The 26,234-nt window shown below is 37.9% G+C and overlaps 1 protein-coding gene across 11 annotated transcripts in view; it reads right to left on the bottom strand.

Moving 5' to 3' along the window:
* The window catches only part of si:ch73-103b11.2 (trichohyalin), a 55,883-nt gene that overhangs the window by 19,642 nt on the left and 10,007 nt on the right, over nt 1-26,234 (bottom strand). For 4 of the 11 annotated variants that reach the window (XM_056263659.1, XM_056263656.1, XM_056263658.1 and 1 more), the window contains exons 4-14: nt 20,015-20,166; nt 19,244-19,328; nt 17,897-17,950; nt 17,159-17,342; nt 14,910-15,621; nt 7,551-7,713; nt 7,095-7,202; nt 4,754-4,810; nt 4,579-4,647; nt 4,420-4,509; nt 802-911 (exon numbers count right to left, since the gene is read on the bottom strand). In XM_056263659.1, coding sequence (XP_056119634.1) covers nt 802-911; nt 4,420-4,509; nt 4,579-4,647; nt 4,754-4,810; nt 7,095-7,202; nt 7,551-7,713; nt 14,910-15,621; nt 17,159-17,342; nt 17,897-17,950; nt 19,244-19,328; nt 20,015-20,166 — 1,784 coding nt within the window. The remainder of the gene's footprint in view (nt 1-801; nt 912-4,419; nt 4,510-4,578; nt 4,648-4,753; nt 4,811-7,094; nt 7,203-7,550; nt 7,714-14,909; nt 15,622-17,158; nt 17,343-17,896; nt 17,951-19,243; nt 19,329-20,014; nt 20,167-26,234) is intronic. The other 7 variants (XM_056263661.1, XM_056263657.1, XM_056263662.1 and 4 more) reach the window with 6 other exon arrangements.

Consider the following 26,234-nt stretch of genomic DNA (forward strand, 5'->3'; position numbering starts at 1 on the left):
CACAAATTAAGATATTTCTGATTAAATCTGAGAGCCGTCTCACTCCTCCATAGGCTTCTTAAGGGATCGAAACTGGCCGGGCCAAAAGTTATTAAAGACATCGTTAAAATAGTCCGAATGACTACAGTGGCTCAACCTTAAGTTTATCAAGCGACGAGAATACTTTTTGTGCGCAAAAAAAATAAAAATAAATAACGACTATTCAATTATTCATTTCCTTCTCTGTTGGCCTCGAGATTTCACGTAGTGTAACAGCGCAGCGCTTCTGTGTTGTACGTCACACACACACACACACACACATGACCAGCGTCGGCCAATAGTGAGCCTGCATGTGACGTACAACACAGAAGCGCTGTGCTGTTACACTACGTGAAATCCCGAGGCCCACAGAGAAGGAAATGAATAGTTGAATAAAGTCGTTATTTTTGTTTGTTTTTTTGCGCACAAAAAGTATTCTCGTCGCTTGATAAACTTAAGATTGAGCCACTGTAGTCACTCGGACTATTTTAACGATGTCTTTAATAACTTTTGGGCCGGCCAGTTTCGATCCCTTAAGAAGCCTATGGACTAGTATGGAGGAGTGATCCAGCTCTCAGATTTAATCAGAAATATCTTAATTTGTGTTCCGAAGATGAACGAAGATGTCTTACGGGGTTGGAACAACATGAGGGAGAGTAATTACTGTCAGAATTTTTATTTTTGGGTGAACTGACGCTTTAAGTTACAGAGGGAAGTCTAATTTGTAAATGTATGATGTTCTTTCTCCATACTTTTCAAACTAAACATGATGTTGAAGCTCACCGTGTGACATCAGGAGCGACGGTGGGCCGCATGTTCTTCAGAATGGCCTGGATCCAGTTTCTACGTATCCCAGAGGTCATGGCAGACAGTGTGAATGCCCCTTCTTTACTCTGAGAGGAAGACAAGGACACTGAGTGATCAGATGCATGACCGATGCACTAAAAGAGACTTGGTTTTTCTGTTCACTTCTGACATTGCGGTTCAATTCGACCACAAGCGCCACAGAATATATTGTAAATGAGTTTCTATAACTTTTACAAGACTTTTCCAGTCATGATTACTGAACGACTGTTATTTAAAAAAGTTAACAAGTGTACTTAAAAAATAAATAATTCAAAGGTTATCTTGTACTATTTTTTTTACCACTCTCAAACAATTAAGATTCTCTTGATTATTTTTTCAGCTCTTAATATTTTAGATCCAATTAAATATAATAAAATGTAAATTATTACATTTATATTATAATATTAAATATAACAATATAATAAATAAATATAAATATTTCAGAGCTGAGCATACCTATAAAAATTATATTAATTATAGAAATTATTATCTCAGCAAATATGTATTTTTATAGGCCTGGATATAATAATTTTAAAATTCCTTGATATTTCCATTTTGCCACGACTGTGGGAACCTTGCAAGTCCAGCATATTTCTCTCAGTAACAAGAGTATATCACAAGAAATGGTCCAATAACATACTGGAATAAAAGATTATGATATACATCTAGTGAAAACTAGAATCTGACAGATCCGACGGCAAGAGGAGTTTAAGATGGGAGTTTAGTATTACGTTAATTTATCCGTGGCATTCTCTATCCAAGGCATAAAGATAGCAGGCTGAAGTTATATTTACAGTTGTTATTCATTTCTTGACACTGACGCCCCGCTGTTCGTCTGTACACAGAGACGGCCAACGCTTTCTGCTATATCTGACATCTCTAAAATAACTTCAAAAACAGCACCAAGGAACCTAGTCATTCGCCACCTAGACGAACAACACAATATCAAGTGCATCTCAACAGCTTTATTAATAAAACACAGTAGCATGTAAATTAAACATTTATAAATTAAAACTTTATCATTATATTTTTACTTTTTCTGAAGTCTTCTGCCCATTTTTGCATCCACCAGATGAAATTGCTGATTTGCCAATTAAAAGGTCTATCCGGAAAAACCTTACAACTTTGATATTAAAAACAAATATTTGATATTAAAAACAATCTATTTGCCCTTTAGTGGAGGAGAAAGAGTATTAGACAAACGTCTGAAGTGTGGCATTGGACTCGTGGGGTGTTATTTTAGAGGGAAGTGATGATGTCACGGCTGCTGACAGATCAGGTGACATTAGTGATGAAACAATGCTTAGTGAGGAACAGCGTTAGGGTTACAGATAACATCACCAGGGCTTTATTTAGGTGTGAAAACATACCACTGCAATCCTAGTCACATATTTGTCTAGCATCAATAACTCAAGAGCGCAGGGATGGACAGCATCACCGAAAAAGTACGAGTTAAGGTTCACGTTTTTTCGTATTCGTCATTCAGTGGCTCTGAATTGTCAAAACACCTCATTACGAAAAACGCAGAATTTATTTATGATGGACGAAAATTTTGGAGGCAGTGTGTAAACGTGATTGACACAACGTGAGGTCGTATTTATTTTTTGCGGACGGACGAGAATTTCGGATTCGGTGTTCAAGGACCTTTACGGTTAGATCATTAAAGGTATTGTAGGTAGAATTTTTTTTAAAAACTTTTTGCCAAATTTGTTTAAACTTTCTATATATATCAATGCATAATTAAAATGTAAGTACTCTGGAAAAGAGAGTATAAAAATCGAGTGTCTGTAGTCCTCTCAGGGCTGTAATAAACACAGCTACTTATCTCCATTCACTTCCACCCCCTCCATTCTGGGCTCCTTCCAAAACCACGCCCCCAAAACACATGAACGTGCGATGCCGACAGCTCACAGCTGGAGGACGCGCTTACTAGCGCCGAGCGGAGAGGAGCAGTGCATGTAGTGACATCATGTCAGACTCACATGTAATAAAATACCTAACTTTATCATTATGAATATAAACAACTAACATGGCTGTTAATACTCACTATCAAGCTAGCATATCGATACTGTTAAAGTTTAAAATATATTGAGTTTGATTCGTTAACGAGCTAGTAACATAAAGCAAAGCTAAAAACAGGTTGCATTGATACACGTTTTCCCATTACAATCAGTTACACTGTGATGAAGGTGAATTTTGTGTAAGATTCATAACATATACGCCGTGTTTTGCATGTAATTGTGTCTCTTACTAGTCTCTTACCCTCCTCGAGTCAAACGAGTGCGCGCATGTGGGCAGCGCATGTAGCAGCGGGGGTGTTGCCATGGTTGCGAGAGAGTGACAGTCGCCTAAGCCAATCCTTTGTTTCGTCCCGGAAGGAAATAATGAGCTGTGTTTAGTGCAGATTAAACGGTCTAGAGTCACTCGATTTTTATACTCTTTTTATCAGAGTACTTACATTTTAATTATGCATTGATATATATAGAAAGTTTAAACAAATTTGGGAAAAAGTTTTTTAGACCAAAAACGACCTACCCAACCTTTAAGCAGTTCTGGTATATACTGTACATTAACAAATGGTATACACTATGTTTGGAATAATTAAGATTTTTTAATGTTTTTGAAAGAAGAGTGTAATGCTCACCAAGGCTCCATTTATGTAATCAACTACAGAGTAAAAACAGTAACATTGCAAAATAATAATACAGGTGAAACTCAAAATTAGAATATCGTGCAAAAGTTCATTTATTTCAGTAATTCAACTTAAAAGGTGAAACTATTATATTATATAGACTCACTACATGCAAAGTGAGATATTTCAAGCCTTTATTTGTTATAATTTTGATGATTATGGCTTACAGCTTAAGAAAACACCAAATTCAAAATTAGAATATTGTGAAAAGTTTTTCATAGCTGTAAGCCATAATCATCAAAATTATAACAAATAAAGGCTTGAAATATCTCACTTTGCATGTAGTGAGTCTATATAATATATTAGTTTCTCCTTTTAAGTTGAATTACTGAAATAAATGAACTTTTGCACGATATTCTAATTTTTCGAGTTTCACCTGTTTAACAAATTAAAATAAATGTTTTCCATTTCAGTATATTTTAAAATCGAATTTAATCCTGTGGTGCAAAGCTGAATTTTCAGCATTATTACTCCAGTCTTCAGTGTCACATGACCCTTAAGAAATAATTGCAATATGCTGATTTGCTGCTTAAGAAACATTTTTTATTATTATCAGTTGTGCTGGATAATATTTCACAATTTTACTGTTTTTACTGTATTTTTCATCAAATAAATGCAGCATTGGTGAGGTTTTAAAGAGACATAAAGAACCTTTAATCCATTCCATAAAAGGTTATTTATAGTGGAAAAAGGTTCTTTTAAGAACGGTTCACTGAAAGGTTCTTTAGGGAGCCAAAAACCTCTATGGCTTTACTTTTGTAACCTTTATTTTTTATTGTGTATATTCATACCGCCCAGCCCTATAACACCACAGTCTTTATAAGGGTAAAATACAACCAAAACAATGATATAACATCACTCACGAGGATTTGGAAGCCATAGTTCCTCTGAACTGGGAATTCGGTCACATCGTAGCATGTGGACAGATCGATCTCTCCGTCCAGATCAGCAGCCTGAGGAACACGAGGGACATTGTTAAGTTAGTTAACAGTGCCGTTTCAATCGCTGATGAAAACACTCACCTCCTCAGCGATGGAGTCACGGTAGAACCTCAGGCTCTGATCGGTCAGAACAAACCAGTGTTTCTTCCACTGAGACACCAAGAGAGACAGAAGCAGAACAAACCTTTTGAATAATCTCCACCGTAAACGTTCAGACAAGCTGTTTAAGACTTTCACTGGTTCATTTTAGACTCACCAATCCATCTTCGTACAGTTTGGTCATCCATCCTTTCTTAAAGTTCAGCAGGTCCGGCTGAAAAGAGATGAGAACAAAACATACAATTTATAAACTTCAAACATTAACAGCAAATTGTTAATGAACATTAATCAAGTTTTCATGAACACAAACTAAAATTCAATGCAACAATTCACTCAAAAATGGATTTATAAATGATTTACATGAATGAATGAATCCCATTGACTTCTAGTTATTAGTCTTCTACCTTATTTTTTAGGATTTTTAAATACTTTTTTCCTAAAAAAAAATAAAAAAAAGTATCTCGCCTACAGAGAAAATCAACAGATTTTGTTAAAAATACAATTTATGTGCCTATAGATAAAGTAAAATGCAAATATATTTTTGCAACCCAGGCCATCGGAAAAGTGGCTTGTCCCTGTTGTTCTCAATAATATCATTTGCTATTTTTTGTCAGTGAGATATGTTCACAATTCATGATTTTTTTTTAAAATGCTGTTTTAAAGTACTTTACATGCAATCAGCTACATGTAAACTCTTTTGAATAAGACATCAACAGTTAAGACTTCAGAAACAAACACAATAATATAGCATACTGTATCTATTAAATATGTTAATATTTCGATGTTAATTTAAATACAACAAAACAAATATAGAAAAGACATATATATTTTTAATTATATGTTTAAGTTTAAAAAGTGCTTAAAAAGTCATAAAAATTTTCATTCTGCATCATAAAACCATCACCATAAGTCAGAAAGGAACAAATAAACCGCAAGATTTGAACAGGCAGTGGTACCTCACAAAGCCATAAACAAACTAATCTTCAACCTAAAATTACACAGCCAATAATAATACAAACCCTCTAGCATAGTATCTAACGCTGCAGTATTGAGCAGATCGAGTCCAGGGAAGATCACACCCACCAGACGTTTGGAAGTTCACCGTTCACAGTACCTTAGTCTTGTTGAGTTTCATCTGTGACCTGTTCTTCACACACTTCTGACTCACATGCCGTCTTTCTGTGTGTATGAACATGAATCGGTGTTCTCATGTGTGCATGTGTGTGTTTGGGCATGTGTCTCTGGTCCTAACGCTCTGAGTGAATGCTATTTATAATCACGGGTGGTGAAGTGGTTCTGGGTCGGGTTTGCATGAACGCAGTACTAACAGCTGAAACACACACAGACACTCTTAGAGCCTTGCAGCCCCTTAGAAATAAACATGCTGTGTTCTTAAGAGCTATTAATTATACAAGTAGATTTTCTAAACACACTTTAGTTTATATGGTTCATATATTCGATTTTGCATGTAATGCAATATAATTCTAACCAACAAAGTGAAAGTTAACTATTGTGAGAATCAAACAGTCATAGTCTTGCATCTTAATGAGCGACAAAGAAAAGGAAAGTTGTTCAGAGTTCAGATGAGGGTTAAGTCTTTGGTCATGCACATCAGTCTTTAAAGGTCCCTTTTGAAACACTTACAATGCAATTATAGTATGTAGAATTCAGATTTACCGGCATCATGTCGACAGATGAGGTAATTAAAATTACACTGTTATGATAGTTTGATTATAAAGTAAATTTCAGACTTTATAGATCTGGCTATGTGAGGCTATAGTTTGAATTAATCTCTTTGCATGACACACAGACATTACAGTACAGAATGGGTCTCACGGCATTACCCTGAACATTATATAAGCATTCGTTTCATGTGTCATTGAACGGAAGAGAGCCTCTCAGGAGCGAGTGTAAACGTCAAATCCTTTTCATTTTTCAGAGTCCTTCACAAAAAAAAATCAAAGACAAGCTATAGGGAGTCGGGGAAAGTCTCTTTTTTTAAAGTTTTGTTACAAGCCATTCACACACCGGCAATAAAAAAGCGATTAATAAATGAAAATTCTTACATATATTCCCATTAAAAGAGGATATTTATGGACAACATAACATTTCTAACTAAAATGACACATTTGAATTCAGAGAAACAATTGATTAATGATGTGATAACATTTGAAATGAAATATTTTTCTATATTCACAAAATGTACAATAATGTTTTAAATTTTTATTTATTTAATTAAAATATCAACAAAAAAAACACAATAAATATAATTCAGTCATGACTTAATTTTAGCCAACATAAAGTTCTATTTGTTTGTTTATAATTTAATAAGAAAAAATCCTAAAACTTTCTACCTCTGTTATGTTTAATAACCATTAAATTACAACCAACACTATTTGATTTAATACATAACCATATATACAATACCGTAATCAAAAAAATCTTGTCAATCATAACCCTAATTAATGGTGATTTGAGTGTTAGTTATGTGGTCTTACAGTCATGAGTGTCTCTGTGGTTCTGCGATCCAGACTTTTGGCCCTTCGGTAACCAGCTAGTGAATAATCCTCATCCGTCCGGCCTTTAGCCGAATCCAGTGAGAAATCCTGCAACAGTTTAAGAAAGAAATTAAAAATTAATGAATTCAAAGAAACATTACTGATGATTTTAACGAAATACTGCTACTAGGCCTCCTTGAAATATCATTATAAAACAGACAGTTCTGATTCTGAAATCTGATTGGATGACCCAGATTGAACTGGCTTATTGCTGTAACGACACTCAGCAACTTACTGAACAATAGCACAAATGTTTAGTCCAATCATTTCACACACTCAAAGTACTATACTGCAATTTATACACTATTTTAAACAGATGCTAAACAGTTTTTACTACAAAAAATGTATTATACACCCTTGTATAATCATTAATTAAACGCCATGTTAAATGAGTACCTGTTTCTGGTTGGAGAGCCGTTTCTCATTGCGTCCTGCTCTCTGATTGGCTGTTTTAGAGTAAGAAGGGGCGGGGTCTGTTAAAGAATTCGTTGTGTCCATTTGTTCTGGAGTGCTGACAGCGTCATGACACTCATATGTCTCAATGACCTGTGAACGTCTGCTGCAAAACACACACAGAGGTCAGAACAGAAACAATGCAATATATGGCATAATCAGATGCTTTCCTTTCATCACAGATCTTCTCATACCTTTTTTTGGACTCTGAGATTTGTCTAAAATAATGGGTAAAATCATAAACCAAACAGAGTTAAATGCGATGCATAATAAACTAATAAAAGCATTAATAAATAAACAAATTTCACTATTTCTACCTACAGCACTGCAGGATGTTTACATCTAGAGGAAGGATGCTGGAGCATATTTTTGAGAAATAAAATGAAAAATCACTTCCTCTGTTCACTACTGGTCAGTCAGCTGAAACTGACCCCATAAATAACCTAATGTCTCAAACAAAGGAAAGGAAATGGTTTCTCATTGACATTAAAGCTATGACATTGCCTCAGAATGACTTTGTATTATAAAACAGATTCCTGTTCTAAAAGCCGGTGTAATGTAATTATTATAATTAGTGTTGAAAAATCACTTTTTATTTATAATGTAGCAACTTTTGGCAAGTATTGCCATTACCTTTGCAATTTTGGAGCTAGCTAACACAGACAAGCTTAAAGGGATAGTTCACCCCAAAATGAAAATCCTGGCAGTAATTACTCTCCCTCGTGTTGTTCAACCCCGTAAGACTTTCGTTCATCTTCGGAACACAAAATAAGATATTTCTGATTAAATCTGAGAGCTGGATCACTCCTCCATAGCCTTCTAAGGGATCGAAACTGGCCGGCCCAGAAAAGTTATTAAAGACATCGTTAAAATAGTCCGAGTGACTACAGTGGCTCAACCTTAAGTTTATCAAGCGACGAGAATACTTTTTGTGCGCAAAAAACAAACAAAAATAACGACTTTATTCGACTATTCGTTTCCTTCTCTGTGGGCCTCGAGATAGTTCACGTAGTGTAACAGCACAGCGCTTCTGTGTTATACGTCACATGCAGGCTCACTATTGGCCGACACTGGTCATGCTGGTCACTACGTAAACTATCTCGAGGCCCACAGAGAAAGAAATGAATAGTTGAATAAAGTCGTTATTTTTGTTTTGTTTTTGCGCACAGAAAGTATTCTCGTCGCTTGATAAACTTAAGGTTGAGCCACTGTAGTCACTCGGACTATTTTAACGATGTCTTTAATAACTTTTGGGCCGGCCAGTTTCAATCCCTTAAGAAGCCTATGGAGGAGTGATCCAGCTCTCAGATTTAATCAAAAATATCTTAATTTGTGTTTCGAAGATGAACGAAAGTCTGAAGGGGTTGAACAACACGAGGGAGAGTAATTACTGACTGAGTTTACATTTTGGGGTGAACTATCCCTTTAATTCCTTCAGCAAAATTACCTTTAGGAAGATTTTAGTGTTTGAAACTGCAAGGCTTTTCTCAACAGAGAGTATCTGGGATGTTAGCATGTCATTGATTTGTAGTATTTGTTTAACAAGATGAATTTTAGATGTCTTATACGAGCAGATGGCAGAGCAGAGGGACAGACACAGGAAACCAGCCATGAGCAGAACCCCAGTCAGCAGTCAGTCTTTGTCCCAGTGTACACCCATGTGTTAGTAGGAATAACTCATCTTTTACACCCGTTTCACACCGAACTGAAGCAGCAGCATACGTGCACTATGCTTTCTCATTGACAGGATTTCTGATGCATTCTGGGGTACCACATTTAGCATTTCCTTTAGAATAATTATGGCTGTTATTAATGTATATAAAAATATATAATGCATATAAGTGGGCTAATAATGGAACCTCATGGGGGCGGAGATCACATGACCAGATGAATCAGAAATCATTTCTATCTCAGTAGCTAGTTGTAGAATAAATTAAACAACATTTCTGCCATAGCATCAGTAACTGAAAACGTTTGCTATTGAGTGAGGCTGCATTCAAGCCATTTTAGCAAAAAAATTAGTGAACCTTTAAATTCCAATCATCTCCGCCAAATGGAGCCTCATTGTGAGGCTATAAACTAAATCGTCTGTGCTGCATATTTGGGCACTCTGAATTCACTGTTAATCTGTTTTCCGAAATAAATATGCGCTGCTTGCGGTGTGAAAAAGGCTTTTGTCTTTGATTCTGAGATGTGTATGTGTATGTGTATGTGTATGTGTATGTGTGTGTGTGTGTGTGTTATAATTTGGCCCCAGCAGGTGGAATGAAAGTAAGCAGTGGGTGTGTCAGTGGGCGTGGCAGGGCGTGGCGCAGGGCAGGAAGTGCAGAGTTTCAGAAGACTGCCTGAAAAAGAGGAGAAACAGATCAAATAAAAAGCAAAAAAGACATAAAAAGCACGAGAGAAAGAAAAAACTGAAATGAAAGAAGAACAGTGCAGAAATAAAGAAACATTTTAAATCACAGATACAGAACTGAACAGATACAAGGTTCAGTTCTGCCTTGAGATTTCAACAAAATGGAAGAGAGATTAGATTGGAAGTTCAGTTTTACACAGTGTTCACTAGGTGGCGCTAAAGCTGCAAGAATGAGATGAATGTCATGATTCTAAGTGCTAAAGGCACAGCAGTAGCTCTGACAGATAGCAGCGCATCCTCCCTGCGTCTCAGTTTCTGAACATGTTCATCCTGAGTGTCATTGACAGATAAAAGGCTGGTTTTTCCTGCCGGCTCCAGCAGGTGGAGATATAACCTCCACGCTCGCTCTGAGACGTAAACACAGCAGGCGTGTTGGCTGGGTCTGAGCGAGCAGATTGTGTTTATACTGCAGGGGAAGTAGCTGCGTATCTGCAGTTCCCTGTACAGAACTGTGTATCTGCTCAATTACGATCAGAATATAACCTATAAAGCATAATGTGGCTATAAAACATGAATGTCTTCATTACTGTGATTTAAATGTATGTATATTTAACTAGAATGTGTGTGTGTGTCATTGGCTCTGGTACAAACTCTAGTGACTTACCTACCTAGTAGACAGCATTTTTAGGCATCATAAGCACATAAAATCTATTCCAAACAGTACCAATATGGGGCCGGAGATCACATGATGAATACGAATCATTTATTATCTCAGTAGCTGGTTGTGGAAGAAATAGAACAACATTTCTACAATGACATCAGTAACTGAAAACGTTTGCTATTAAGTGAGGCTTCATTCAAGCCACTTTAGCAAACCATAAAAAAAAATGACTGAGTGAACATTTAAATTAAATTAAATTAAAAGTTCATTAAAAATAAACTATTTCATCAAGTATTTGTGTAGGCTATGCTATTATTTTTAATTTAAAAAAAAAATAATATTAGCCTATTTGTTAATGAATTTATTATTATTTATTTTATATCATGTACATTTTTAATAATATTAATTGTAATATAATATTATTTGTTAACATTATTTTTGTTAATAATATCATTTGCTATTGATATTGTAAAGCCTTACATATGAAATAATAGTTCGAAAAATCAAATTGTAAAAAAAAAAAATTGGAACAGTTTATAAAACATTTTAGACAAAGAAAATTGCAACGTGATTTTTGTTGAGTATCATATTTGATACATCAGGCTTTTATGGCTCATATAGTATGATAGAGTGAGCATATGGAGCTCATACTCGAAGAGGAAAAAACTGAATTTAGTGCAGTATAAACTATCAGTCAGACGATAGAAGGCATGTATAACACTGTGTTCTAGGTCTTTCAGCAAAGTTTTGATTATTTATTATATAGTAAGCCGGTTTATAGGGTTAAGCGTTATTTGTGTGATGCACACGAATGCCCATTACAAGAGCTTCTGCCAATGTATTTCAAATCAGTTACTAATAAAGATGCTGTCAAGTCAAATCAAGTCACCTTCATTTATATAGCGCTTTTAACAATATAGATTGTTTCAAAGCAGCTTTACAGTGGTAATAGAAAATTAAAGGAACAGAGACTGTTTTGGCTTTACAGCAGCTCTAGAATAACGTTATTGTCCAGCTAAAGTTAGTTTTGATTGATTCACTTCTGTTGCAAAGATCCTTAGTTATTAACTTAAAGGGGTGGTTCAGGATTTTGGACATCGGGCCTCATTTCCAAGTTAGCCTTAGTGTTCTTTATCAGTGGAGACAGTTTTCAAAAATGTTCATCCAGTCGTTCCAGTTGCATAGTTCGCCGGTGCTAGGCTAGCGCGAGTCAACGGTAACTGCTCGCCTGCCATAAAAACAGTTTTACCCACTCCACAGTTCACCAAAAGCAAATAAATTATAACGCCAGACTATCGATGTAAATGTCTGTTGAGAGAATAATGTTAGAGTTAAGTACTCTTGCATCTCAATGATCGCAATACATTTACAGGAACTAGTTTCTCAGCAGCGGCAGGATTTTACTTTACTCCGGTTAGTAGCACTGCGCCGAAAAGTAAACACAGAACAGAAGAGCACTACAGTCGGGACTACCTGTACTACCTCTTTCTCTCTACCTCTCTACCTCTCTCTCTCACTACCTCTCTCTCTCACTACCTCTCTCTCTCACTACCTCTCTACCTCTCTCTACCTCTCTCTACCTCTCTCTACCTCTCTCTACCTCTCTCTACCTCTCTCTCTCTACCTCTCTCTACCTCTCTCTCTCTACCTCTCTCTACCTCTCTCTCTCTACCTCTCTCTACCTCTCTCTACCTCTCTCTACCTCTCTCTACCTCTCTCTACCTCTCTCTCTCTACCTCTCTACCTCTTTCTCTCTACCTCTCTACCTCTCTCTCTCACTACCTCTCTCTCTCACTACCTCTCTCTCTCACTACCTCTCTCTCACTACCTCTCTCTCTCTACCTCTCTCTACCTCTCTCTACCTCTCTCTACCTCTCTCTACCTCTCTCTCTCTACCTCTCTACCTCTTTCTCTCTACCTCTCTACCTCTCTCTCTCACTACCTCTCTCTCTCACTCTACCTCTCTCTCTCACTACCTCTCTCTACCTCTCTCTACCTCTCTCTACCTCTCTCTACCTCTCTCTACCTCTCTCTACCTCTCTCTCTCTCTACCTCTCTCTACCTCTCTCTCTCTACCTCTCTCTACCTCTCTCTACCTCTCTCTACCTCTCTCTCTCTACCTCTCTCTACCTCTTTCTCTCTACCTCTCTACCTCTCTCTCACTCTACCTCTCTCTCTCACTACCTCTCTCTACCTCTCTCTACCTCTCTCTACCTCTCTCTACCTCTCTCTACCTCTCTCTACCTCTCTCTCTCTACCTCTCTCTACCTCTCTCTACCTCTCTCTACCTCTCTCTACCTCTCTCTACCTCTCTCTCTCTACCTCTCTCTACCTCTCTCTACCTCTCTCTCTCTACCTCTCTCTCTCTACCTCTCTCTACCTCTCTCTACCTCTCTCTACCTCTCTCTACCTCTCTCTACCTCTCTCTACCTCTCTCTACCTCTCTCTACCTCTCTCTACCTCTCTCTCTCTACCTCTCTCTACCTCTTTCTCTCTACCTCTCTACCTCTCTCTCACTCTACCTCTCTCTCTCACTACCTCTCTCTACCTCTCTCTACCTCTCTCTACCTCTCTCTACCTCTCTCTACCTCTCTCTACCTCTCTCTCTCTACCTCTCTCTACCTCTCTCTACCTCTCTCTACCTCTCTCTACCTCTCTCTACCTCTCTCTCTCTACCTCTCTCTACCTCTCTCTACCTCTCTCTCTCTACCTCTCTCTCTCTACCTCTCTCTACCTCTCTCTACCTCTCTCTACCTCTCTCTACCTCTCTCTACCTCTCTCTACCTCTCTCTACCTCTCTCTACCTCTCTCTCTCTACCTCTCTCTACCTCTCTCTCTCTACCTCTCTACCTCTCTCTACCTCTCACTACCTCTCTCTCTCTACCTCTCTCTACCTCTCTCTACCTCTCTCTCTACCTCTCTCTCTACCTCTCTCTCTACCTCTCTCTCTCTACCTCTCTCTCTCTACCTCTCTCTCTCTACCTCTCTCTACCTCTCTCTACCTCTCTCTACCTCTCTCTACCTCTACCTCTCTCTCTCTCTCTCTACCTCTCTCTCTCTCTACCTCTCTCTCTCTACCTCTCTCTCTCTACCTCTCTCTCTCTACCTCTCTCTCTCTACCTCTCTCTCTCTCTACCTCTCTCTCTCTCTACCTCTCTCTACCTCTCTCTACCTCTCTCTACCTCTCTCTACCTCTCTCTACCTCTCTCTCTCACTACCTCTCTACCTCTCTCTACCTCTCTCTACCTCTCACTACCTCTCTCTCTCTACCTCTCTCTACCTCTCTCTACCTCTCTCTCTCTACCTCTCTCTCTACCTCTCTCTCTCTACCTCTCTCTCTACCTCTCTCTACCTCTCTCTACCTCTCTCTCTCTCTACCTCTCTCTCTCTCTACCTCTCTCTCTCTACCTCTCTCTCTCTACCTCTCTCTACCTCTCTCTCTCTACCTCTCTCTACCTCTCTCTCTCTACCTCTCTCTCTCTCTCTACCTCTCTCTACCTCTCTCTCTCACTACCTCTCTACCTCTCTCTACCTCTCTCTACCTCTCTCTACCTCTCTCTACCTCTCTCTCTCACTACCTCTCTCTCTCACTACCTCTCTCTCTCACTACCTCTCTCTCTCACTACCTCTCTCTCTCACTACCTCTCTCTCTCACTACCTCTCTCTCTCACTACCTCTCTCTCTCTACCTCTCTCTCTCTCGGTTGCCTAGGTAACTACATATCCCTCTGCCGCTGCTGTAGTAGACTGTGCTAATAAATACAGGGAACAAAGTATAACTATTGCAATGCAATGAAAGGGTAGTTTGATTTTCAACATTATTCTCTCAACAGACATTTACATCGATAGTCTGGCGTTATAATGTATTTGCTTTAGGTGAACTGTGGAGTGGGTAAAACTGTTTTTAATGGCAGGCGAGCAGTTACCGTTGACTCGCGCTAGCCTAGCACCGGCGAACTATGCAACTGGAACGACTGGATGAAAATTTTTGAAAACTGTCTCCACTGATAAAGAACACTAAGGCTAACTTGGAAATGAGGCCCGATGTCCAAAATCCTGAACCACCCCTTTAAGGGCCACTTACACGACACCGTTCTAACAGAAAACCCTCGATGCGCTCCGGCCCGCTCATTCACACATCAACAGTGCCTGGTGGCTCGAGAACGCAAACCTTGAAATAGGTTCCAAGTAAATAGGTTATCCTCTCCGCGTAAATGCTGTCTAAGAAGATGGCTGCGTCACATGGGTTGGAAACAGAGCTTTTGTGTGTGTGTATCACTCATCACCTTCGTTCACGTCCGAACAGTCGTTCCACTTCCTCCCGGCCCGGGCTCCTTGCGCGTGCTCGCAGCTCCTGCCGTTTCTGAGTGGGTCGGTACGCTTCCCGATGACTTAGTCTCCGTGCCCGCGGCACGTCTGCCAGGGTGGCGTAACCCTGCCCGCCTCGACCCGCCCTGCCCACACGGCTCTCAGGACTCTGCTCTGAGTCCAAAGAGCTCTGAGAAGAGGACAGGGATGACGGGAGGATGTTTGCGTGGCATGTGTGTGAGTTTGGACTGGAGAGCGTGTCCGGGCTGGGAAGGGGACAGAGATTGGCATCCGTCGAGGATGGGAACTCCAGTGATGGGGCGTCCACTGAAAGATGCTCCTCTGATTTGCTAAGTCTTTGTGTGTTGTGTTGGTGAGTGCGGGCGTTATATGTAATGCGCACATCACAGGGAATCTGTGTGTTAGTAGCAGTGTGTGGGTTGTGTGACGTGTGTGAGCTGACTGGAGAGCTGAAGAGCTCAGGATCAAATGAGAGATACCTGGAGCGTGAGGAAGAGGAGGGTGGTGTGGAGGAGGAAGAGAGCAGAGGCGGCTGTTGTTGCGGTAGTGGCTCTCGCTCCTGCTGGCATTGATGCTGTTGTCCTTCATCTTCTTCATTTTTGGGTTTTTCCAGCGAAAAATATCCGCTCTCCACCCGTGGCTTACGACTAGCACTCAAGTTTTCCGAATCTGAGCGTGAGAAAGACCGAAAAATCACAGTCAGTACCCTTACAAAATACCAAAATAATACCTAGTTACTACTGTAAAATCATTCTAAATTAATCTGGGATCTCTTTTAAACGGAGTAAAACGCTTTGAGAATCGGTCATTTTGTTTAATCTGGTTTTTAATGACAGTGGTGACTAACACCAAGTTACCACATTTTTATTAAGGTAACAATCACTGTAGTGTTTGGTCAGAAATTATAGTTACTGTGGTTTTTGTGAGTGAGTGAACCTACGTATTTAAATGTTTTCATTTTGCCTGAAATTGGAGGTCCAGTGACTTTATGATGTGTGAAGTGGACGTCTTTCTTCTAAGACCAAAATAAATAAGGGTTCCTGGTGATGTAACTCAATATTATAAAATCACATGTACTGAACATGACGGCAATAGTGAACTGTGGCAGTGGGATAGACCTCGGAGTCAAGGGTAAATATTTCCCCAGATTTTAATGAAGGAAATTTGACAGAAACTCACTGTTGCTATGATGTTCTGAGAGGCATTTGCCCCAAACTCACCACCACAATAGAGTACAACGGTGTCCGCCCAACTTTTAAGAGGTCTTGGCTCCAGAATTATTTTCCCCATTAATTTTTCCAATAGTGATTTTAAAAAAGCCATAACTTTAACTGCTGGTGTCGCTGCTGGACAGGGTTGAGTGAGTCAAACACTCTTTCGTAATATTCATATTTCGTAATATTTGCACTGTTTTATTTTTGTACAGTGGATTATTTTCTCATCCAATTTTTAAAGAGGCACTGCCTCATTTGCCTCCTCGGAAGAAATACCCCTGATACAAATATTTAAGTGATTTGAAAGCACAAGGAGACTGACGGTTACGTCATTCGCAGTGCTTCATGGGCGGACGTTAAAGAGTTCCTTTGGCGAGATTAGCTTGTTGCGATTCCTTATTTGGTAGGAATTTATTTAGCAGAATCAGGGGCAATGTAGTTCTTCACTATGAATTCTGCTGTTATACAATTATTATTATTTTTAAAAATCAAAAAGAAAGAGCAGAGCCTCAAACAACAACTTTTTTTTTTTTTTTACTAATATAGAATAGTAAGTGTTAGTATTAATGGGTCAAGTGTTGATGAAAAAGATGTGTCTTCAGCAGTTTCTTGAAAATGGCTAAAGACTCAGCAGTTCGGGTCGAGTTAGGCGAGTCATTCCACCAGCTTGGAACAGTCAAGGTAGAGGTCTGTGAAAGTTTCATAAAAAAAAGCAACATTTTTGAACAAAAAGCTGAGAAAATTGCCTTTTTGTCAAAGACTTTGTCAGGATCGGATTCAGAACGATGATCAAAACATAGATAGGTGTGCAAGGTGGTTGTTTGCACATGCATACCTGTGTACGTAATGTTTCTGTTCTAAATTTTAAATGTGTTTTTGTGGAAACAAGTAATTTCAATATTTCATCAACTAATTATTGACACCCAGGTTCACAACTGCATGTCATAACCTTGTTTTTGTTAGTTTCAATTGAATTGTTTGTGTGTTGGTACCCAGTTGACTCAGGCTCCCGGTGCTGCTGCTTGTTGGTAAAGTGGCCCGACTCCATGTTCCCTCCTGCCACAGGGTGGCCCGGGTGGGCGGCACTCGCTCAGCGTGAGCTATAGTGCTGGGAAGACACACCAAACTGCTGCTGCTGCTGGTACTGGTGACCGTCACCTTCGCAGGGCCTGGTTCCTGAACACAGAGAAAGAGAGAAAAAGAGAAACATTCAGACAAGCATAATATTTAACTAACCCGTAGTCAAGAACAAAGAGCTCTTTGATGTTGAAAACACCTGTGTGTATGTGTGTGTGTGTGCAGACAGATAGACACACGAATGTAACTGTCTAAACTTGCAGGCTGATAACAAATGAGCTATTGTGCCATGATTTCATACACACACTGATTTACGCTCAGCACCACACCCCACACTAAACACACACTCGCAGATTAACGTCTGTGTCTTTCCTGTTTCCACCTGACCGCCCAGTAATACCTTTTTGATTAAATCATAAAATCACTCAGCGTATTTTTCTGCATGAAACCAAACACACGCACATGCCTGTGTGTGTGTGAGCCACCCAGCATCCCAGCGGAAGCACACACATGAGAATTATTTACTGGACAAATCATGACACGGTTCTTGTTCCTTCCAATCATATGATCTCCAAAAACACCCATAATTCATGTATTGATCAGATTCCAGTGCTGTGCTCTGATTGGTCGGATCGTGCTGGTTCTGGACTTACAATAAACCCATTTATGTTCTGCTGGGAACATCGACCTGTATGAAGAGCAGCGGTCTGACAAAACACAGGTCAGGAGGTCAGAGCAAAGTAAATGAACCCTAACAATACAAACACAATCCATTTAAAACATTCCATTACTCTATTAATTACAGGACTGAGCAATAAAATAAATAACCAAAAAACAAAAGAGAAAATAGAGAAAATGGCTGAGATTTGTTCTAAAAACTATTTAAAAATATAAAAAATTAACTGCATAAAATATTTACAAAACCATCATAGAATATCAAAAAATCATGTATATACAAATATGTTTGTTTAATAAAAAACATATATAAAACAAATAAAATAATATTATATATATATATATATATATATATATTAGTGCTGTCAAACGATTAAAATATTTAATCGCGATTAATCGCATTAATGTCATAGTTAACTCGCGATTAATCGCACATTTTTATCTATTCTAAATGTCTCTTGATTTCTTTTTGTCCCATTCTTTTTTATCATTTTAATGCTCTTATCAACATGGAAAAGTGGATCGGCTTGCTTTGTGCAAATGTTTTTTATTGATAACAACATTGGCATATACTGTGTTCAATTTCACACTAACATTCTCACTTGGAGCAAATAATCTCTCACACAACGTAACACTGTCCATCAATAAAAGGGTGAAAGAAATACTGACGAGGTCCTGATATTGACGAGGGGGCGGAGAATTCGCATCAGCTGTGTGTGTGTGTGTGTGTGTGTGTGTGTGCTTGGCCATCAAGTGGTATTTCAGACTGGACGAGCTGCGATGATGATAGCTCAGTTCACAACGACAAAACACACAGATCACTTTGGTCTTGCAATGGGACCATTTGGCAACTTTTTAAAAGTAAACTTTCCATTCAGAATCTCATTGGCATCCATTTCGGCGTCTCGCGCTCGTCATCACTCAAAACTTAACGTTAACCAACTATTAGGCCGGCTCGCAAACTAAAATGGGTTTGCGTTAACGCCGTTAATAACGTGTTTAACTGACAGCCCTAATATATATATATATATATATATATATATTACAATTAATAGATTTAAAATCTTTATATAAAATATTAAAATCAAGTATAATATAACAGACAAGGCGGCTTTTCCCCTAAGTTGTGTACTGGCCTTCCAAGAAGACCTGGGTCACAAATCCTGCTTGGTAGAACAAAATACTATTAAACCATCTTTACTAAGAACTAGGAATAATAAGGATTTTTATGAGCTATCTGTGCAAAGATGACATTTCAAGAAACTGAAATTTTGTCATTCACCAAATAAGGTGGTGTGTGTGTGTGTGTGTGTGTGTCCGTGTACCTGTGGAGTTGGCGTTTCCACTTTCCGTTTCTTCTTCTGGTTTTGTTTGTTGGTTCGTGGGAACACCATCAGCGCCTCCTGCCACCTGAACACATATACAGTGTTTGGGAATTACTTCAAAACAGCAATTAGTTAGTACTTACTTATCTATTTATACAGATTGTAATGAACATATTTTACATATCAGTGAGTGATCACTTTAGTAATTCCTTCTCTCACAAATCCATATCAAGCTTTACCAGATGAACAATGAGGATGCACACAAATTGTTCCTTCAGTTAAGATCATGCCATTGCAACACATTTCTCAAATAAAAATCTTTATTAGTTTCATGTTAGCTTTGACATCTCCTGCAGTCCAATATGGTTATCAGGTGTTTTTCACCAGAAATAATATATATGGCTGTTATATTCTTATCTGCAAGTCTTATAAATTAATGCATTTTTATTCTTCAAATAAGCGGGTCCTTACAGCACTGCTGCCTCTATAACAAATCGCTTGTGATGTTATCCTTTTGTAAGTTATTTTGGATTAAAGCATTTGCTAAATCAGTAAATATTAATGATTAAATGCATCAATTAAACCTCAAACAGATCATGGAGTGAGCGTGTGTATGCGTTAATGAAAATGAATTTTGATGTGGGATAGTAAATTTTTAATCATCATTACAGTAACAGTTGTCAATATGTCTTCAGATCAACTGTGAGATATGAATTAACACTCATTCTTCATCTGTGTGTGTGTGTGTGTGTGTGTGTGTGTGTAACTCACCCATGTATGATCTCTTTGCTCTCAGCACGTATGTAATGGTCTTTCTCTGGTGTGCAGATGCACAGTGAGTGTTTCTGACCCGTCCGGCTCTCACCGTCCACAACATCCACACACTGATTCAGGTTTATGGTGCCCTGTGGAAGAGTGCTGGCCTGAAACACACACACACACACACACAAGTAGCTTCATCAGCATTTCAATATTAAGCAGCACAACTGTTTTGAACATTGATAATAAGAAATGTTTCTTGAGAAAATCAGCATATTAGAATGATTTCTGAAGGATCATGTGTACAAAAAAACTAAAATCACCAACAAAACCTCCAACGAGTCAGACAAGATGTGTGTGTCTCAGCTATAGACTGAGGAATGATGGTAGCACTTTATAATAAGGTCCCATTAAATAACATGAGTTAAAGCATTAACTAACACTGAGCAACGCATTTGTGAGAGTATTTATTTATCTTTAATAACATTAGTTTAAAAAAATTAATGTTCATTGTTAGTTCAGGTCAAATAATATGGTAACACTTTATGATATAAGATTTCATTTGTTTACATTAGTTAATGTATTTATTAAAAGCAACAGAAGTCTATGATACGTCCTCATTTAGACAGTGAAGTAAATATGTATGTGTGTGTAAACATGTGGCACATGACCACCCACAAACCGGTTCATTCTCCCTGTATTTCTGTCATTTCCTCACGACGAACATCCTTCAACATTCATTCAAGTTTCTCTCTCACCTTCTTTCACAACATCTCTCGATATTTTACTTCTTGTTCTTGTCACAAAATTCCTTCTTTGTTGTGCAGCCAGCATTCACACACAGTTGTGCAGCCAGCACACACACACACACACACACACACACACACACACAATAACTCTTTCAGCAGGAAAGACTGACACACACAGAAACAGTGACCAAGCAACACACACATACTCATCAGAAATTTGGAAAGAGGAACAACACAACACCCTGAAAAAACAGGCCTTCAGTAAACCCGTCTTTTTCAAAGTTGCATTTTCAGCTTCCTTTTGATCACTTGTTTACAGTGTTTCTCATCGGTGCGGCTGTTGAACAAGTTTGCTCGTTTTAAAAGCACTGATCACATGATGCCGACACGACTGGGGGATGACAGCTGAGGTGCAGATAAAGCTGCTGAGGCATCATGGGAGAAATTCAAGTTCCATAAAAGAGACATCATCCATTTTTAAAGGCCGGTGGGGGGTTTGGTCCATGTAATAAGCCCTGCAGGGTTCATTCGAAGCCAGAAAACCTAACCTCCTTAACATCTCTGAACTTGTTGCTGAATTTGTTCCATATTTGATGAAGTTTCCAATCTGTTTATTACTGTGAAGCTGCTTTGACACAATCTGTTTTGTATAAAGCGATATATAAATAAAGATGACTTGCATGACTTAACTAAACTTGACTCCTCCTAACCAGATGTAACATGACATTTTGTAAGTTGCTTGATTTCTATTTTACAGAGTGGAATCGACTGCTCCATATAGTAAAATATGTTCTGATTTAGCATTTTTATTTATTGTTCTTCACAACTTACATTTAACAGTCTACGTTCAACCGCACTGTCAAAAACGAGCTTTTATTACAGACTGATTTGTTTTTCAGTGAATCATATTTGCAGATCAAAGTTCCTCAAGCTAAAATATTGTGTTTGACTTCTGCCATCTATTTACTTCCATCAAACTAACCACTGCACTCGTTTATCCACAACCTGAGCTCATTTTGGTCTTACATATTTATAAATAAAAAAAAGAGAAGAAAAAAAAGTGCCCTTTTAGAACTGAAACCACATTTGAAAGCATAGTTGTCAAACTGCATGTACAATTTTTTGAACACCAAAATTAGATTAAAATTAATATCAATATATAAGAGAAAGCATTTAGGTGACTAGTCACAATTGCACCATTTTTGTCCTGCAGAAATCTTTAAAAGTTCACTACAACTTCATGCAAGAATAAAAAAAAAAAAAGTTATTAAATCGATTTTACATTAAAAATGTACATATAAAAGCGAAGGAAAGACATTAACAAGTCACCATTTCACCATTTTGTTTTTGCAGTTTACTTAAATGGTCCTGCAGTTTGACAAATTAATTTTACGTTTGAACATTTTATGTAGTCCACAAATGAGTTAAAAAATTTTATCATATTGATCATATTTAAATGAGTTTCAGGTGAATTATAGCATGTCAGACTGGTTATAGCAGGACACTTATTTTCATACAACTACGCACATTTATTTCAATAGAAAATCCTTATCTCGACCAGGGATTCCCAAACAAAATATTTTCTTGCACCCGATTTCCGTACGACATGCATACATGACACAGATATATTTAATCTTAGACATTATGGCTTTGATTTTCTAGCAATTTTAGGGTTAAAATGATTTTATAAAAATATATATTTTGCATAAAATAAAAATGTTTAGTTCAGAAAATTTGTTTTACATCAAACTTTAAATTCGATCACTTACATTTTTTTCACTTCTGCAATAATCTGCAGAGTGATCACGCTTAGATCTGTATTCCAAAGCATTCGTGAATTACAATCATTTAAGTTTAGAGCAATGCTCAAAAAGACGAATGACAGTTAAACAAGTTAAATAAAAAAAAAATAACAACGAGTTATTAGCTTTTTATCAACCCCAGCTTGGTAATCCCTGATCTAAACGGTTGATAAACTACAAAAAGAAACACATTTGCGAATGGGAAGATTGCAATAATGATAAATCACATTAAAACTGTCTTTAGAGAGGAGCCTCTGGGAAAGCTGCCCGACTGACTGAGCGTTTTACACAACACAAAGAGACTGCTGAATCTGTGTTCAGCACACACATCGCTGCTAGAGATCGATGCCCACAGCTTTAACCCTCGCCCGGCCCACAGGTCATCACCAGGGGCAGATTCACTGAGGTCGTGAACTACAGCAAGTACATGTTCAACAACCAGCCGTCTAATCAACGCTCACATGCATTCATACAGAGATGCAGCTAGTCTGAAAATAGCCGCTAGGCTTCTGTTGTAATCTTCCTCTCATCCTGTTCTTTCCTCCTACACATCTCTCGCTTTCTCTCTCCACTGGCTGTACGTCCAACAGCAGAGGAAGAGGAAGGAGAACGAAAGGATGATGGAGAGAAGAGAAGGACTGTCAATTGATTTTTTTAAAATACACTCTAATTAAAGGGATAGTTCACCCCAAAATGTAAACTCTGTCAGTAATTACTCTCCCTCATGTCGTTCCAACCCCGTAAGACTTTCGTTCATCTTCGGAACACAAATTAAGATATTTCTGATTAAATCTGAGAGCTGGATCACTCCTCCATAGGCTTCTTAAGGGATCGAAACTGGCCGGCCCAGAAAAGTTATTAAAGACATCGTTAAAATAGTCCGAGTGACTACAGTGGCTCAACCTTAAGTTTATCAAGCAATCGAGAATACTTTTTGTGCGCAAAAACAAAACAAAAACAACGACTTTATTCAACTATTCATTTCCTTCTCTGTGGGCCTCGGGATATTTCACGTAGTGTAACAGCGCAGCGCTTCTGTGTTGTACGTCACACGCAGGCTCACTATTGGCCGACACTGGTCATGTGTGTGACGTACAACACAGAAGCGCTGCGCTGTTACACTACGTGAACTATCTCGAGGCCCACAGAGAAGGAAATTAATACTTGAATAAAGCCGTTATTTTTGTTTGTTTTTTGCGCACAAAAAGTATTCTCGTCGCTTGATAAACTTAAGGTTGAGCCGCTGTAGTCACTCGGACTATTTTAACGATGTCTTTAATAACTTTTCTGGGCCGGCCAGTTTCAATCCCTTAGAAGCCTTTGGAGGAGTGATCCAGCTCTCAGATTTAATCAGAAATATCTTAATTTGTGTTCCGAAGATGAACGGAAGTCTTTCGGGGTTGAGCAACACGAGGGCGAGTAATTACTGACAGAGTTTACATTTTGGGGTGAACTATCCCTTTAAGTATGTAACATGCTGGTTAATTCATGAAGTCATTCGAAATAAGCATGATTTTTTAAACATTACAAATTGTGTAGTAAATGCCATTTCATAATCATGTTAAAGACCACATGAAATGGTTTGATGCTATTTTCTTTCTATGAAGATATATATTTAATATAAATAATATACAATTTTTTTGGGTCTGTTTTCCAGGAAAGACTGTACATTTTACTTGCACATACATTATTTGGTAAAACTTTACGATACGGTTCCACTGTTAACACAGTTAACTACATTAGTTAACATGAACAATTAAAATACTTCTAAAGCATTTTAGTAAATCATTTATTATTGATTTAAGGTAAAGTGTTAACATTTACACTAGCATAAAACCTAACCTCAAATCTAAAACACAGACTAAATGTTATAATGCAACCAAAAAACAAACAAACAAAAAAACAGTTTGGCAGTTTATACAATGACAAGACTTTTGCCGAATGAAATAACAAAAAAACAAAAAACTTTTTCACAATATGTTCTATTGTGCTCAGCTAAAGAAAAAAATGTCGCCCTTAAAGATGATGACAATTTTTCCGATAATAGTCCTGCTGTAATAAGTGCCATTGTCTTTATGCAAAACATAACTCATTTTTCTGCTGATGTGGGGGGGTTCTTGACATGCTTAGTGAGATTTGCCGCTACAATACATTCTATATTGTAGGGTTCGAGTGGTCGTTATGGAAACACATGTTGAAGAGCAGCTATAAATATAGCGTGAGGCTCAGAATGTGTTCAAGCTTTCTCCACACACACTCACAGAGCGTCCAGTCAACACCAGACACCCTGACCTCTCACGAGACCACACTTCAGCACCTGTTTCTGATGGGACCGATACAATGCAAACCCTGCTGATGACATCAACACACACACACACAAACGTCAAAATCATTTATGTGCAAAATAAACGCATATGGCCAAAAAACAAAGACTCTATCAGTGCTATATTAGCATTATTTATATATTATTATAGTACTTACTAATGTTTGAATTAGCTTTTATTTTTACATTTTCAGTTTTCATTTGAATTTTAGCTTAAGTTTTAGTAATTTTGTCATTTTAATTAGTTTTTGAATGATTAAAATATTTCTTTATAGCTTTAATTAATCTGTATTTCAGTTCACCCTCAAGTTAATAAAAGCTCTAAAAAAGAGAACTATAAAAGAGAACTCCGGCGCAAAATGAACCTTTGGTCTAATAAAACATTGGTACCTAGTCAACCGTTCTCTGAGATTTGCTTTCATGATTATCGAATGTAAAGAGTTGTATCTCTAAAAACTGTTTAGCGTATAACACTAGTAATGGGGGCATTTAATAAGTAAAAAGAAATCACTAGTTAATACCACTAACAAGGCTCAAAATACCCTCACACTAACACAGTGACATAATGAGGGTCCCTACATGCAAAACGAAGCATTGAGAACTTTGTAAGTGTACAGACCGTTTAATAAGAAGATATTTTATAAAGACAGTCCACTTCGTGTATACAGACAGGAGCCATCTTTGGAAAACAGTCTCGACTAATCAAACCACTTATTAAAAGCCATCAAAGTGGTAGTTGTGTAGCTGTCAATTAGTTGCCGAGGCTTTTTATTTAAAATTTCAATTAATCTGATAGAATGGTTTTAATCATTTTTGTTTTAGTTTCACTTAACAATAACAACAACACTGGACTCTATATATGCGCTTTATTGTGTTGTCAAAAACAAACACGCAGCACAACCAACAAACGACTCTTATAAACTCTTACGAATCTTCATAAATCACTCAAAGACTCACAAACTCGAATGAATTAATGGTTGAATCTGTGAGAGCGGTTACTGAATTAATACCTCTGACTGCATGTTTGTGTGAGGTTAAAATAGTAGCTCACCTAAAAATGTAAAATCTGTCATCAGTTATGTATTCTCTTTCAATGACTTTCTTCTGTGGAACTAAAATGGAGTTATTTATAGTCGATGGAGTTATTTATAGTTTAGGCCAATGTTTTCCACGTAAACGGTTGTCAAGCAAGATTTTCAGTTTCAGCTTGCTCCTCACACACATCAGTAATACCACTAGATTTGGGATAACGTGTACAAGTTGTTCTTGTACTGATGTTTTGATGCTTTTATGGTGTTTTTGGGGAGTTTAACAGCCCCTTCTCACCATTCACATTCTTCTTTCCCAAACCTAGACAT

Source organism: Rhinichthys klamathensis, unplaced genomic scaffold, assembly GCF_029890125.1.
Source record: "Rhinichthys klamathensis goyatoka isolate OS25496 unplaced genomic scaffold, OSU_Roscu_1.1 h1tg000209l_1, whole genome shotgun sequence".
NCBI classification, from domain to species: Eukaryota; Metazoa; Chordata; class Actinopteri; order Cypriniformes; family Leuciscidae; genus Rhinichthys; species Rhinichthys klamathensis.